This window comes from Oncorhynchus nerka, linkage group LG20 (assembly GCF_034236695.1).
Source record: "Oncorhynchus nerka isolate Pitt River linkage group LG20, Oner_Uvic_2.0, whole genome shotgun sequence".
Lineage (NCBI taxonomy): Eukaryota > Metazoa > Chordata > Actinopteri > Salmoniformes > Salmonidae > Oncorhynchus > Oncorhynchus nerka.
In genome coordinates, this window is record NC_088415.1 from 69440209 (window position 1) to 69457178 (window position 16970).

A 16970-nucleotide genomic window follows, 5' to 3' on the forward strand; every position below is an offset into this window, starting at 1 on the left:
CACCACCAGTACAGAGCTTGCTAAGGAATGGCAGCAGGCAGGTGTGAGTGGATCTGTAGGCAGGTGTGAGTGCATCTGCACGCACAGTGAGGTGAAGACTTTTGGAGGATGGCCTGGTGTCAAGAAGGGCAGCAAAGAAGCCACTTCTCTCCAGGAAAAACATCAGGGACAGACTGGTATTCTGCAAAAGGTACAGGGATTGGACTGCTGAGGACTGGGGTAAAGTCATTTTCTCTGATGAATCCCCTTTCCGATTGTTTGGGGCATCCGGAAAAAGCTTGTACGGAGAAGAAAAGGTGAGCGCTACCATCAGTCCTGTGTCATGCCAACAGTAAAGCATCCTGAAACCATTCATGTGTGGGGTTGCTTCTCAGCCAAGGGAGTGGGCTCACTCACAATTTTGTCTAAGAACACAGCCATTAATGAAGAATGGTACCAACACATCCTCCGAGAGCAACTTCTCCCAACCATCCAGGAACAGTTTGGTGACAAACAATGCCTTTTCCAGCATGATGGAGCACCTTGCCATAAGGCAAAAGTGATAACTAAGTGGCTCGGGGAACAAAACATCGATATTATAGATCCATGGCCAGGAAACTCCCTAGACCTTAATCCCATTGAGAACTTCTGGTCAATCCTCAAGAGGCGGGTGGACAAACAAAAACCCACAAATTCTGACAAACTCCAAGCATTGATTATGCAAGCATGGGCTGCCATCAGTCAGGATGTGGCCCAGAAGTTAATTGACAGCATACCAATGCGGATTGCAGAGGTCTTGAAATAGAAGGGTCAACACTGCAAATATAGACTCTTTGCATCAACTTCATGTAATTGTCAACAAAAGCCTTTAACACTTATGAAATGCTTGTAATTATTCTTCAGTATTCCATAGTAACATCTGACAAAAATATCTAAAGACACTGAAGCAGCAAACTTTGTGGTAATTAATATTTGTGTCATTCTCAAAACTTTTGGCCACGACTGTACACACACGTACACCTGGATAGTGTGCTGTAGTACAGTAGTGGCCAGAGGGCACACACTTAATGTATATTGATATATGTTTTTAACATGTATTTTAATGTTTACACATTTTATTATAATGTACTGTATATTACTGCTTTCATTTTTGCTGGACCCCAGGAAGTACAGCTGCTGCCTTGGCAGCACCTAATGGGGATCCATAATAAATGCAAATATAATGTGCCGGTTTAGTGATAGTTCTGTACTGCTGCAAATAAACACGTTTGCAAATAAACAAATACTAGATATTTATTATATACTTCTGCCAGGAAAGCCACCTTTGCAGCTAACATTTCATTGTGAAGGTTTTAGGGAAAGTATTTCTGCCAACCCACAAGATGGTTATCACATCAACTGGCTACACACGGAGTGATAGACAAACACACACTGACAGACAGGAGCAATATTGCTGGAAATTAATTGGCAGATATTGTCTTAAATTAGCTTTTTAAGCCAATAGTGGCTAACCAGGGGTGAGATAATGTCAACGCTGCATTGATTCAGTAGTAGTTGGGTGCTTTCAGTGTCTAATACTTGTGAGATCACAAGCTTGTGGTGGAGTGCATGAAAATTCCATGTACTTTCAGAATTCCTTTGACGAGCTACTCATAGGTGGGCTGCGAGCTACTGGTAGATCCCGATTGACCAGTTGGTGACCCCTGGTCTGAATGTGGGCCCTTGCTTCGCTTCCTAGCTGCAGCTAGTACTTACTTGGGAGAAAGAACAGAACATCATCAGACAGCAACGACTCGCTGCACACCCTAGTAACTACACTGATTTTAGGTGGAATTCTGTGGTGCATGGCTGATTTGATAGCCTACTTGTTAATGTCCCAACTTGGCTATGGCCTAAACTCACCATAGGTGAGCATGCAAGGAGTGTGTGTGATTAATTTTAGAATGTGTTGTATTGAATTATAAATATATTCTTCCCACACCATTTTCGGATCTTTCATTGGTATTTGCTTTTGTCACTCTGAAATCTGGTAGCAAATCAACTTTTAGGGTTTTTACATTTCAAAATAAATTGAGAGTTGAAAAATCGTGTAGGCCTATGTTACACAGAGGCGGCAGGGTAGCCTAGTGGTTGGAGCGTTGGACTAGTAACCGGAAGATTGCAAGTTCAAACCCCCGAGCTGACAAGGTACAAATCTGTCATTCTGCCCCTGAACAGGCACTGTTCCTAGGCCGTCATTGAAAATAAGAATTTGTTCTTAATTGACTTGCCTAGTTAAATAAAGGTAAAATAAATAAAAAATAAACACAGTTGAAGTTTAAATACACTTAGGTTGGAGTCATTAAAACTTGTTTTTCAACCACTCCACAAACATCTTGTTAAGGGGCAGTATTTTGATGTTTGGATGAAAAACGTACCCAAATGAAACAACCTATTTCTCAGGCCAAGATTCTAGAATATGCATATAATTGTCAGATTAGGAAAGAAAACACTCTAAAGTTTCCAAAACTATCAAAATATATGTTCTGTGAGTATAACAGAACTGACGGCGAAAACCTGAGGAAAATACAACCAGGAAGTGCTGTTTTTCCTGAAACCTCTCTGTTCCATTGCATGCCTTCCCTCCATTTAAAGGGATATCAACCAGATTCCTTTTTCTATGGCTTCCACATGGTGTAAACAGTCTTTAGACATAGTTTCAGGCTTTTATTCTGAAAAATGAGCGAGAAAGATCACATTGCGTCATTGGATGGCTGTTTTTGCCAGCAGAGTTTTGAATGCGTGAGCAGCTTGGAGCAGACATTTTCTCTCTCACTCCTATTGAAAAAGCTACGGTCCGGTTGAAATACATATTATCGATTATTTATTGTAAAAACAACCTGAGGATTGATTATAAAAAACGTTTGACATGTTTCTACAAACTTTGCGGATACTATTTGGAATTTTCGTCTGCCCTGTTGTGACCGCTCGAGCCTGTGGATTTCTGAACATAACGCGCCAACCAAATGGAGGTTTTTGGATTTAAAAAGAATCTTTATGGAACAAAAGGAACATTTATTGTGTAACTGGGAGTCTCATGAGTGCAAACATCCGAAGATCATCAAAGGTAAGCGATTCATTTTATTGCTTTTCTGACTTCCGTGACCAATCTAGTTTGCAGCTAGCTGTTTGTAATGTTTTGTCTACTGAGAGCTATCCTCATATAAACGCTTGGATAGCTTTCGCCGAAAAGCTTTTGAAGGCCTACCTTCAAAGTCAGTGCCTCTTTGCTTGACATCATGGGAAAATCCAAAGAAATCAGCCAAGAAAAAATTGTAGACCTCCACAAGTCTGGTTCATCCCTGGGAGCAATTTCCAAATGCCTGAAGGTACCACGTTCATCTGTACAAACAATAGTACGCAAGTATAAACACCATGGACCCACGCAGCCGTCATACCACTCAGGAAGGAGACGCGTTCTGTCTCCTAGAGATGAGCGTACTTTGGTGCGAAAAGTGCTAATCAATCCCAGAACAACAGCAAAGGACCTTGTGAAGATTCTGGAGGAAACAGGTACAAAAGTATCTATATCCACAGTAAAGGTAAGTAAGGGTGAGGCTTGCAAGCCAAAGAACACAATCCCAACCATGAAGCACAGGGGTGGCAGCATCATTTTTTGGGTGTGCTTTTCTGCAGGAAGGACTGGTGCACTTCACAAAATAGAGGGCATCATGAGGTAGGAAAATTATGTGGATATATTGAAACAACATCTCAAGACATCAGTCAGGAAGTTAAAGCTTGGTCGCAAATGGGTCTTCCAAATGGACAAGCATATAAGCATACTTCCAAAATTGAGGAAAAATGGCTAAGGACAACAAAGTCAAGGTATTGGAGTGGCCATCACAAAGCCCTGACCTCAATCCCATGGACAAATTGTGGGAAGAACTGAAAAAGAGTGTGCGAGCAAGGAGGCCTACAAACCTAACTCAGTTACACCAGCTCTGTCAGGAGGAATAGGCCAAAATTCACCCAATTTATTGTGGGAAGCTTGTGGAAGGCTACCCAAAATGTTTGATCCATATTAAACAATTTAAAGGCAAAGCTACCAAATACTAATTGAGTGTATGCAAACTTCTGACCCACTGGGAATGTGATGAAATAAATAAATCATTCTCTCTACTATTATTCTGACATTTCACATTCTTAAAATAAAGTGGTGATCCTATCTGACCTAAAACAGGGAATTATAACTAGGATTAAGTGTTGGGATTTGTGAAAAACTGAGTTTAAATGTACTTGGCGAAGGTGTATGTAAACTTCCGACTTCAACTGTGAGTATTTTCACAAAGTTAACAACTGTAGTATATGCCCTTTCAAAGGTTTTAATGAGCAGTTAATCAAAGCTGGATTACATACCTGCTGGTGCCTGCCTACATTGCTGGACCATCGAGACAGTGGAGGCATTCAGAGATACTGGCCAATGGGTGACAAACTATTGGTGGGAAGCATCTTGAGCGTTTTCAAATTGATCCTGTGTGAGACAAACAGAGCCACCAGATCAAAAGCATCAACGTAATGTGAAATGAATCAACATTTATACGTTCCACTCTTCAATTCTTCTGCAAGCTATGTTTTCTCTCTGTCAGCTTCAGAGGATCATCAGTGGTGAGAGAGCCCATCTGTAGCCTACTGGAGTCTGATAGGAAGACGACCACCGAAGAGACCATCTGTAGCCTACTGGAGTCTGATAGGAAGACGACCACCGAAGAGACCATCTGTAGCCTACTGGAGTCTGATAGGAAGACGACCACCGAAGAGCCCATCTGTAGCCTACTGGAGTCTGATAGGAAGACGACCACTGAAGAGACCTTCCAGCAGAGCCACCAATGACTGATCCAATGTTAGTCAGGAGGAGAAAGAGGAAGGTGGGCAGTCCTTCTCTGAAAAGTGACCGTTATGCCACGTTGCCACCACATAAGAACAAACACCCCTAACAATAGTCCTCTCTGAAACCCAAGCCGTGTCAGTTTGCACACTCAAGTAGGACAGGTACCACACATCCCTGATGGCTTGGTTGGGGGACTTTCAAGGACATGACAGTAAAGAGTGGGACACGGAGGGACGGACAGCAGGTGTTTATTTGGTCTAGAGATGGGAGATGTGTGAACTCTAATAATATAGTTTGAAAAGACAGAGGGTGGTTAAGTTACAGTCAACGTTGTCGGGAGACATGATTTCTCATTGGGTCACCTGTTACTATTGGTTGACACTTGACAATGAACCTTATTGTGCATCTAAAGCTGTCCTTCTCAATCAGTGAAAGGCAGACAGGAGGAATTTCACAGGTTTATCTTTATCCTCAGGACTATAACTATTCCATGTCAACAAGACCTGGCAATACAGGGTATTAGGCTATACAGCTCTCTAGTGGCTGGCACAATAAGTTATAATGGAGAGGCTGACTTTGAGTCTCCTTCGTCTGGCTGTCTGCCAAGATGCATTGTCCCTCTACATAAGTGTCGTTAGCTTCTCTCACTATACAGTATTAAACGCAAAGTTGGCTAGCCACTACCATTCAATTGTGCACCGTGCTGATACTTCATGTGCACGATACTCTGTGTTCTTGTCTTAAAAAAAATCCCCCCCCTCCCCAACGCAAAAACTATTTTCACGACCCTCCCATTGTACTGTGAAGAAAAATTGCACACCCTCCCCCCTCATACAATTAATTCAAAATAATGTTAACGTCCACAAATATCAATAATTCTAGCGACCCTGTGTTTATAAACGTGGATATCGACTTTGACACGTCAGCATGCTTTTGTGGCACAGTCAATGCCACACAGGGCTATGGGCCAGAAGGTTGAGGTTTCGCCGACCACCACGGACGGACAAGCTCACATTCCCTGCCTGTTTCACTAGGCCTACACTACGATCAGAACCGGCTGCAGACAATAATCAGCTACTGTAGGTTGAAATGAGATTTTCAACATTTGGATTTTTATAATCATATAAAATATATGCAATGGAGTTTCCACCAACAGATTTCTGTGCCAATGCACCACACAACCAATAAACAAAGCATACCGACTTTGGGCACATCAATATCATGGTTTGCATTTTCAACACCACAATAAATAGACTCTGTCAATCTCCACAAACAGAAAATATATCCCTCTTTACCTTGTAGGCCTACGCAGTATCGAAGGCTTGGCTTGACGATCTCCGAATGTCATTCAATGGTCATTTTGGTGTTTTGTAACAGATGTCTCTTTCCATTCATCAAATGGCCCCTACACAGTTTGGATTGATTGATTTGTCAAATGGCAGCCAAGCATCGATCATCATGTAGAAGTAGGAATACCATGACTTCTGCAGAGGCCGTATCACCGTAAATGCTGCACGGCCAATGCAGACATCGGATTGACCATGCTGCGCCTTTTAGGTTCTAGGTGCGGGAGGAATAGCCGCTTGGATTGGAGAGGAGGTGACGCGTGTGGCCATATTATTGTAGGACGACTTGGGAGGACGGTGATCCCCAACAGACAGCTCATCCCAGAAAAATATTAAATAAAATAGAAGTAAAAATACAGTCAGACTGGCCTGCTACTGTGCCTTTCTAGATCTTGTAAACTGTAGAGAGTAGACCCACAACTGATCCAAATGGAATGAAATATCAAAATCACAGGGCTTTTGTACTCACTTGAAAACAATAATGCAATTGCACCTCAATTTCGAGTCTCATAGCAAAGGGTCTGAATACTTACGTAAATAAGGTATTTCTAAAAAACCAATTTTCTCTTTGTCATTATGGGGTATTGTGTGTTGATTAATCCTTTTTAGAACAAGGCTGTAACGTAACAAAATGTGGAAAAAGGGAAGCGGTCTGAATATTTTCCGAATGCACAGGTATGCATAGGTAAACCTGCAAAAGAGCGAATGCAAACCAGAAAAAAATGCACAACACTCCCATGTGCCAAATTAAAAAACACACAACCCTCCCGAAAGCAAAAAATTAAGTTAGACAACCCTCCCCTATTTTGGTCCCCTCCAGTAAATGTCGAACTGTCCCTAAGATAGTTATTTATGGAAAAAATGACAAAGTATGCACAAAAGAGAATTCATTAGAAGAATAGGAAACGTAAAGTCATAAATGTTTTGCTTGTCTTTTATTTCATGATTAATATTCACATCACTAGTTAACAATGAATCACAATGAACATCTCTTTCATACCAAATTACATTACTCAAATCGAAAGGGAAACAATTAACTCCTCCTATCTATGACAGATGTTTACAATCCATTGCCTTCTGCATGCTCTTATGGTGTGCACTATGGAGAATTATACACACTGTAGGTGTGCTCTAAGAAGAAGCACAGCTATGGGCTCCTTGATGCTTTACAGAAGCACACTACATAACACATGCCAAAAGACACTTACTGTTAGTCTCACAAGGGGTGGGGGGGGGGGGGGTGGGGGGGGGTGTCTGGATGACATTCAAGGGCTGTGTGTGTCAGGTGTTGCATGTGGGAGCTTGACCTTCAACCTATCCTCACAATGCCTGGTTCATGATTACAGTTGAGCAATCAATAAGCTCACCAGCGACACAAAACACTTGGAAGAATATGCATTAAATCGGATGATTCTTTGTTTCTGGTAGATTTTCTACATATAGTAAGTCTACGTGTAAGAAGCAGATAAAAGTGTTAATTCATTCAAGCAAATATCAGCTTATCCACTATAGAGTTGGAGTGGGTAAAAGCACACCTAGACCATCCATTGAGAAGTTAAACATCGCTGAATGCTTAAGCTATTCACAGTCTGCTGCAGTCCCCATACTGGACTCGACACACACTTCCTACTGTCAGTCAAATTTATATTGAGTATAAGTGTCTTATTGTGATTTTTTTTTACAACAAAACAAAAGGTTCATACATATTATATTCATATCTTGCATCTTTAATATATTAAATTGTAAAAACATTCTTGTACTTCAGCCCTTTCTGAAAAAAAGGCAGACTCCAGAAAGAAAACACTCTCCGGAAATGGGTTCATGAACGTGAAAGACATTTCTCAACATCCATAAAGACCCTAACATCAATACCTTGTTCTCCTGTGGTGATGAAAACATGTGGATGTCTATATACAAACGAACGCGTGAAGACTGATGGAAGGGTGGTGGTGCAAGTTAGCATTTAAGCATTGGACAGGTGAGTGTTCATAAACGTGATGCCTAACAGGCACAAGGAGAACAGACTGAGCGTGAGTGGCCACTGTACCCAAAGCATGACACCAAAGTCCACTAACGTGACCAGTGAGCAAGGTTACCACCAAGGAGACTAAAAGACAAATCTGTTCATCCAATCATGGCAACAGTTCACTCAAACATACTGTAGAGCTCAAACATGAAATGTACATGCCACTGTGCATTCAAAGTGCTTTCATCTGCTTTCATCAGTGTAAGGCTTAGTCTTCAGGAAGAATTAATTTCATTACAATTTTTTGGAACTAACCATGGGAATGTTGGGGGAAAGAATACCTTAAAAATATCATAAGGTGCTTTTGCTTTTCTTTCTCGATAATTTGATCACTTGCTCTTTGATTCTCTCGGCCATTGACGATCACTATTATTTCCTCCACCGCAGTGCACACACTCAAATAGATTCCGATTACGCCCTACCGACGGTACAACAAATACATCAAAGTAAAAGTGTTTTAGGGTGGGGGACACAAATGTACTTTTTTGGGGGAACTGTACACCTGTTACAGTTCAGCCTTGAGAATCTACAAGGCACAATTACACATTGAAATCTGTGGCCATTATCCCTCTTGTTGGAGTAGTGTGATGGATATCTCCAAAAGGAACGGCAATTCTCATACTCTAAGAGCCAAACTAGCAGTATTTTAAAGGCCACCCGGGTGCCCTTGATCTTGATCCGGCAACGTACCACAAATCCGACAGACTCCACAGACGTCTAAATGTTGATCACAAAATGAGACCATCCCAAAGATCGTTCAACTACTATACACACACACACACACACACCGGATCCTAATTCATAGTCATGTAATGCTATACAATTCCATCCGCCAACCTCTTTACAAAACCGATAGCAAGTTAAACAGAGTAATTAGCTGATATATATATTGCTATATATATTTGCTTGGTTAAGCAATTGTGCCCTATTGTTACACAATAATGTCACTATTCACAGTGGAACCAGTAGCATAAGCAGCCATTCAAATCAATTCATATTTAACAGTAGATTAGTTGAGAATAATTCAAATGTACAATTGTTACATTGGAGATCAATGATCATCTTTGTCCTTCAAAAACTTCTCTTGATATTGACTTAAAATTGTATTTGGATTTTTACGATAATATTGTTAACTCTATCTAAATCTTGCTTTCCTTCAACATGGCTCTCTATTCGTCTTCCCTGTCCCAACGATTGGGCCAACACTGCAGAGACTTGATCGTCATTGGAGTATCTCCACTCTCCTGGTGCAATCATAGGCCTTTCCTCACTCTGTTTTCTGCCTCCTGCTTACTATTCTGTCCTGCCTCAGGCATCCAGTCTCTGTGCACAGACCCTGAGAGGGTTTTTCTCGCTCGCTCTCTGACTGTACCGTACTGTAGTTTACATGTGCGAGTACGGGTGTGTAAGAGGAAGTTGTATCCTCAGGCAAAGACCACTCACTGTATTGCTTTCAGAGAGATGTAACAGTAAAAGGAAAAAGGGTATATTGATGATTAAACAACAGAACAACACATCAGCTCATTGTTACAATAATTTACGAAAACACAATACAGAGGTTTTTTTTTAAAAGAGAGATGTTAAATATCCTACTGTTTGTAACAGCCTACTAGTTTCTTATTGTTGAGAGGGTTGTGTGTGTGTGTGGGGGGGGGGTCACAGGTTTACAGAAGGTTATCTCGACATACTGAATTGGTTAAGTGAGGGGGTGGCATATTAGCCGCTCTTCATTGGGATGACATGACAGTCCCACATGCTCACAATAAGGGGTGCTTCACTAATCATCAAATTGTACTGCATAAGTGAAATCTGGGGTCCCTACAGTACAGGGGAGGCTATGCTCATCCAGAGGGTTAGATATGGTAAGGAAGGTTTTACATCTAGGATTAGGCCTGTCACATACATAGCAGTGGCTCATTGTGATAGTCTATGACAAAAAAGTCATACTAATATACAGTGCGACACTGTAGGTGTTTGTGATTTTGATCAAGACTGCACTACTGTACGTATAAGAACAGTGCTTATAGGCTGGAACAAAAGAAGCAGGCGCTGACATAACTACAACAGAACACTGAGGGTCTAGATTCTAGAAGGTTCACTCTGAGGTCATACTACTCCCCTTATATTACAGCAAGTTAAGCCAGCGCAATCCAGAAGAGACAAAACCCCTACCTTGCTCTATCTGTCTGAACTCTGGTCTCTATACTTTAAAACTGGCTCTTCTGAGACCACTAAGACAGATATTCAACGAGGGTAGAGAGTAGTGATGCGATACTGTATTGTGAGGTAAAAGGAGTAAGTTGGAATGTGCTAAAGAAGTCCTTGTCCTGCTAGCATTCAGTATTTTTCCCCCTGCCCCAAGGCTGGGTGACGAGGGGCTGGGTAGGAGCTGGAGGGTGTGGAGGAGGAAGCTGGCGGACCCCAGAGAAACACAGAGAGAGGTGCTGCGATGGGGGTGAGGGGGGGCTGCCAATAGGGGTGGGCCAAGAGATAAGGTCGGCGCCGTTGGTGGTGCGAGCCCGTGCGTTCTCGCGAAAGCTCAGCTTATAAGACTCAATCTGCAGGCAGATACAGACACAATGGAGAAAGATGGAGGGATAGGGGAGAAAAGTAAGAAACGAGAAAGAGTAGAGGGGAGAGTAAACTGGTTAGACTTATGGCATAAAGTAACGTACAAATGTTTTTGTGCAGAATTTCTCATTTGTAGCAAGAAAGCTAAAAAGGAGCCTACTTATCTCTCATCTGAGCACTCGGCAACGGAGGCCATCTCAATATTAAAGCTCTGAGAGTGCATGACAGTGAAAGTGCTTTTTGGAGGAAGGGGCACCTACTTGTCTCAGGGATGCGTTTGTCCATGCCCATCGGGTCACCCCCAAAGGGATTAGAAGGAGGCGTCGCCTTATTCCCATTCTCCTTAGCCATGCTTCCTGCGCCTGTAGCTGGAGCTCCACCAGGGGGAGATGTTTTCCCTGCAGCTTTCTCCGGCATCCCCACAGCCTGGAAACACACCAGCATCAGAGTCAGACACACGCTGATGTTAATTAACAATCATTTGTTAATTGAAAAAGTATTTATGCATTTCTATAAGTTCAATGATCTTTTCTTTATCTGTTGTGATTCTATGAAGCAGTAGTGAGGCCGGGTAATCATTAATGCCATCTAGTGGACAAACTCCCTTAATGCATGATGACATTGCTTGTTTTAACAGGATGAAATTGCTCTCTGTATGTGGGCAACCAGCATGTTCAAATGAAACTTTTCCAACACCACAACCACAAAGATGCTGTGTTTTTGTGTTTTGCAATATACAATTGCTTTATAACTTCAAGCTTTCTGAAATGTATTTAAATAAATACTTTCATGACCAAATTAGATAGAAATGTTAATGACTATGTGACGACAACAGAATGGTGACCTTACCTTGATTGGTCCATCCCCTGCCTCAAGGCCAATATTGTCCATTGATCCCACCTTGGGCTTCCCATTACCATTGCCATTGGCCTTAGCCTCATTCTTCACGTCTCCACCCCCTGTAGTGGACACACCTTAGTTACAAGTAGGGTAAGAAGAGAATTCATTTGGTATAGGATGCTTCCCAATGGAACCCTATTCCCTATGTAGTGCACTACTTTTGACCAGGGACCATGAGGCTCTGGTCAAAACTAGTGCACTATGTAGGGAATAGGGTGCCATTTGGGATGTAGATATATTTTCCTAAATCATTAGGAGTCTTACCTGGCTTGTGCTTGATGTTGTCCTTAGAGCCACACTTGGAGGTCACTTTACTCAAGTCCACCTTCTTATGCTGAATCTGGACCTGAATGCACGCAAACAAACAACACAAATGTTGAAGTATGAATGGCAAACATGAAACAACACCCACTCTGAAATTCACACACAATGCCTTGAATCACTCTCGCCCACCAGTGTAACACTGATTATGAAATTTGGACAGATAAAACGCTGAGGTACTGTAAATTGGAGGAGTAGGCAATTTGAAGTATCCATTTAAAAATATTGTTTGTCACCTAATGAGGAAAATGCTTGTTGCAATGTAAAAGAGTGAGAGGCAGATAGAAAGCTATTATCTCGTAGGCTAGTTAGTTGGGTGAGAAAGTTCACACAAACAGCACAGCACTCGGACCTAACATTATTCACTGAGTATAAAAAACATTAAGAACTTTCTATGACATAGAAGGTGGTATACCAGGTGAATCCAGGTGAAATCTATCATCCCTTATTGATGTCACTTGTTAAATCCAATTCAATCAGTGTAGATGAAGTGGAGGAGACAGGTAAAAAAATAAATAATAATAAATCAGCCTTGAGGCAACTGAGACATGGATTGTGTATGTGTGCAATTCAGGTGAATGGGGAAGACAAAAGATTGAAGTGCCTTTGAACAGGGTATGGTAGTAGGTGCCAGGCGCACCAGTTTGTGTCAAGAACGGCAACACCGCTGGGTTTTTCACGCTCAACAGTTTCCCGTGTTTATCAAGCGTGGTCCAACCCCGCAATGGACATCCAGCCAACTTGACACAACGACAACTGTGGGAAGCATTGGAGTCAACATGGGCCAGCATCCCTGTGGAACGCTTTCGAGTCCATGTCCAACTCAATACTAGGAAGGTGTTCTTAGTGTTTGGTATACTCAGTGTATCTAGGCTGGTCAATAGGGCTGACCATAGAAATAGAATGACTAGAACGTTAGGACATTACTCTGTCCAATCGAGCATGTCAGTGGGATATGGGGATGGAGGCAGCAGCCACATGGGACCACCATGTGTTGTACTTACATTCCCTCCACCAGGGACATGCTTGATATTATCCTTGGAGCCACAGCGAGAGGTGATATGGCTGAAGTCCAGTTTTTTGTGGACTATCATAACCTACAAAACAGCACAGTAGCAGAGGGGAATGGGTCACTATGATGAGTGTAGAATTAGTGGAGGATGGTGGAGGAGCAACCAGGATATAAAAGTGAAAGCAATTTGAAGAGCATGCAGTGTGGTGTTAACTCTTACTTGCTCCTTGTAAGTCAAATCAAGTCACACAACAGTCAGAAATGCTGGCTGGTCAGACATCAGTATTTACATGCAAATGAGCTCAAATCCAATTCTAGATGTGACTGAGAACAACTGCAGTGTTACTCTCTCTCTCTCACACACACACCCAAACAGATATACTAGCCAGCCAGCTTTTCTCTGATATCAATTCTTGATTTCAAAACATTGTCACACAGCAAGGGAACTTCTGTTCAGAAACCTTGAATGAAAAGCACTAGTCTGCTTTCTGCATTTCTTTTTTGCTTTGTATTCTGAGACGACCTGGTGTTTGGATGAGTTTGCGGCTCTGTGACGCAGGTAGCAGCACAGGCAGGCTGAGTCACCCTCTGAAACACACTGCAACAGCCAAGGTCTGTTAGTTCTCACTGCCTGTTCACCCTGCCTCCAGTTCATACATCACTGAACTCAACTCACAGGTGTTGGACAACCAATGGCTACATTACTCTGCCATATCACTTGGCTTATGAGTGCTGGAGCTTGTTTCTGTATTGCTTATCTTGGACATTTGCATTGAAAGTTTAGTAAGCATAATTTTTTCGACGCGACCGGCGATCAGTTTACCCACCATTTTTTTTACCACTACATCACTGATTCAAATCCTTAATTTAATCATAAAAGACTAATAGGACTGTATAAAGTGTAAGGCTAAACTACGAAGTAAACCCAAATGAACATTAACAGTGGTATTGGTTGCACTACGACCTCAAAAGCCATCCAGGGCCTCTCAAAATACTCAAGCTCAGGCCTCTTCTAAATGTATCAGGTGAACGGGAGGACCAGCGAAGGACAACGGTCCCTGTGGTGTTCTGGGTAGTGCCATGGTTGTAGAGGTCAGGGGAATGACGGCAAGGTCTTGTCTGTCTGTTTTTCTGTCTGTCTGTCAGTTAAGCTGTGCATTTCAGGGGATACAGAGACTTGTCATACACTGTCCACAACCATTCCACATTTTATACCGGAAAGCAACAGGTTCCCATGAATGAGAAGAAAAGGTGAGAATGTGCATGAGTGAGTGTGTTAGAGTGTGACGTGTCTCTATTATGTGTTTGTGTGTGTACAAGTAGGTTCAAATAGTCAGTGGACAAAAATATCCACTTATGCCAATTCCTTCAGTGTGATATCAGAGGAGAGAGAGTGGTTAGGCACACGGGTGAGAATGAAAGAGGGGTGTGTGATGATAGGGACTCACTTTGCCCGGGCCGTCTTTGGATTGGGAAGCCCCCGCCGAGGAGACCTGAGGGGAGACAACCACCCCTGGGTCAATACCAGGAGACAAGGCTGCCCTGGGCCCTGGGTCAGTGCCACCAGTCAGGGCACAGGAGAGTGTGGTGGTGGGTATATGGATGGAGGGAAGTGTTCTGCTTTTCAGCTACACCACCTGTTTGTGTCACTGATGAGTTTCGAACCCAGGTCTCCTGCATGGTAGAAGAGTGCTTTGGCTCGCTAAACCAAAGCCTAGGCATTGGCTCAGGGAGCCAATTCAACTCTTCAGTTCTCAGGCAAGATTAGTGGAAGTGTGTGCAGGGTTGGTACTGAAACTAGTTTTTTTTTTAATCGTTTTTCTAGGGAGTCTCCCTTATGCTTACATCACTGTGACAGGCAAACTTTTTGTTGGATGGACACTGTCACAACCAATGCCGTAGGTAAAGACTGGACATGACGGCTATTTTCCAAGATGATCATCTGTATGAAAGGATTCCTCTTTTCAGAGTGATCTTTATGAATACAGGTGACAGCACCTTGTATCAGTCGGTCAAATGAGTGACGGCGGCTGTCAGTTGTAACGTAGAGAGACGAGAGAGAGAAAATAAAAACGTTACAGAGAGGAAAAGGGGAGAGAACAGAAAGGGAACTACAGAATGAAAAATAACAGTAGAATTAGACAGATCATTTGCTTGACATATTTTCTCTAGGGTTAGCATGCATTGTGCCACTATTCAGTTGAGGAGGCCAATATAGGTGGCAATGACTAATGAGGTGGTATATGGTCTTGTTATATGGTAGCGGTGAGGAGGTTTTAATAATATGGAATTTGTATGATCATTTGCTTGTGAGAAAACCCCTGCTATGAATGGCATTAGTTGGCAGCATTGAAAGCACTTTAAATATGCTAATACAAAAAATGTCTATGTGTCATGTCGATCTTCTTAAATAGACCCATCACCACAAGCTTCCATGTACAGTACATCTCTATCCCTGGTTACCGCACCTTGCCGCCGGTAGGCTGGTACTTCATGTTGTCTGTGGAGCCGATCTTGGAGCGCACATTCTTTAAGTCCGGCAGGGGTGCGTTGATAGGTCTGGGAGTCCTAGGTGCTCTGGGTACAGGTGGCTTCCTCTCCATAGCGGTCTGCTTGGGCACTGGGGGTTTGGTGATGCGTCGGCGAGGCTGCTCCCCGTTGGTGGCAGGAGTGCTCGGAGCTGTGGCGGAGGTGCGAGGCACCCTGGGCTTGGCTGGGGCAGAGAGAGCGAAAGGACATGAGGAACCATAAAACAGTACCATCTAACAGCTGGAGCTGAGCTGATCGCACACAGCACTAACAATGACTTACTAGGAAACAATGGGCTGGACACTAACAAGTCCACTGAGAAGTATGAGGAACCACACTACTACTACTTACATACAGTAGATACTGTGGTCTCTGGTAGTTAGTTTTACAAGGCTGGGTCACCAGCCCCTGATTTGATGACTAATGAACATCTCAGAGGAGGAAACGACAGGATTGAGGGTTCAGTCAGTGTTTTCATTAACTGGAGCTACTGTGGAGACACAGGCAGCTCAATTCTGATCTTTTTTTCACTAATTGGTCTTTTGGCTAATCAGGTCAGCTCTGAAAAAGTTCTGATGTGAAAAGATCTGATGTGATTGGTCAATTCAATTACTGAAAAAAAAGAAGATCAGTAAACGCAGCCTACGTTTCTGTTTCCCTCTGCATCCCTGTCTGTCTCTTAGCCACACATATCCACTGTGTTTGTCTCTCTGTGTAATCATAATGGCACTGTCAGGAGAGATTAAAACATGATGTCTGTCCTAACAATTTCAAAGAATACATTAAACTCCCGGGTGTTTTAGTTAGATTGTGTAGGTTGGTTGTTGTTACTTGGTGTTGTCTTCAGTGTACTAGGCTTCTTCACGTCACCTGGCTTGGTATCATCAGTCTTGGGAACTGTAGGGTAGAGGGCATAACCAAGCTCACCTTACAGGATTTACACTTGTGAACAATGTATGATCTGAAGGAATATAATAGGTTTTTGAATATCACCATCATCAAGAATAAAGTACCTTAAAGGATGTAAGTTTGCACGGTACAGTTAGAGTTAGCGCTCACCGGTGTTGCGGCGCAGAGAGGGGGCACTGGCAGAGGGGCGTGGCCCAGCAGGTTTAGTAGTGGCGGTTGTCGAGGAACCGTTCTTATTTGACGTGCCATTGGCCTTTGGCACAGGAGGACCGTTTTCCGGAGTCTGAGTAAGCAAACGGGAAATCAGAGAATGGTTGTTGTGGAAGAGAGCGCGGGACAAAAAGGAAAGTGATTAGGAAATGAGGGGAGCAAAGATTGGAAACAGAAATGAGATATTGGAAATGTACAGTATGCTGGGGTTTTCAGGGAGGTGATAGACAAGATTCAGTTTGTAGGACTACCCTAAATGGTGAAGAGACTGGACAGAGGTCATAATGCAGGGAGTTGGTG

At 42.8% G+C, this 16970-nt stretch overlaps 1 protein-coding gene across 13 annotated transcripts in view; it reads right to left on the bottom strand.

The window, feature by feature from the left end:
* Positions 1–7112: 7112 nt before the first annotated feature.
* LOC115103026 (microtubule-associated protein 4-like) overlaps positions 7113–16970 on the bottom strand; it is a 61135-nt gene continuing 51277 nt past the window's right edge. For 7 of the 13 annotated variants that reach the window (XM_029623595.2, XM_029623594.2, XM_029623603.2 and 4 more), the window contains 9 exons: positions 16611–16743; positions 16383–16448; positions 15491–15735; positions 14471–14515; positions 13015–13107; positions 11954–12035; positions 11639–11763; positions 11050–11215; positions 7113–10776 (listed from right to left, as the gene is read on the bottom strand). In XM_029623595.2, the coding sequence (XP_029479455.1) occupies positions 10772–10776; positions 11050–11215; positions 11639–11763; positions 11954–12035; positions 13015–13107; positions 14471–14515; positions 15491–15735; positions 16383–16448; positions 16611–16743 (960 nt within the window). In that variant the 3' untranslated portion in view covers positions 7113–10771. Of the gene's footprint in view, positions 10777–11049; positions 11216–11638; positions 11764–11953; positions 12036–13014; positions 13621–14470; positions 14516–15490; positions 15736–16382; positions 16449–16610; positions 16744–16970 lie in introns of those variants that run through there. The other 6 variants (XM_029623598.2, XM_029623596.2, XM_029623601.2 and 3 more) reach the window with 6 other exon arrangements.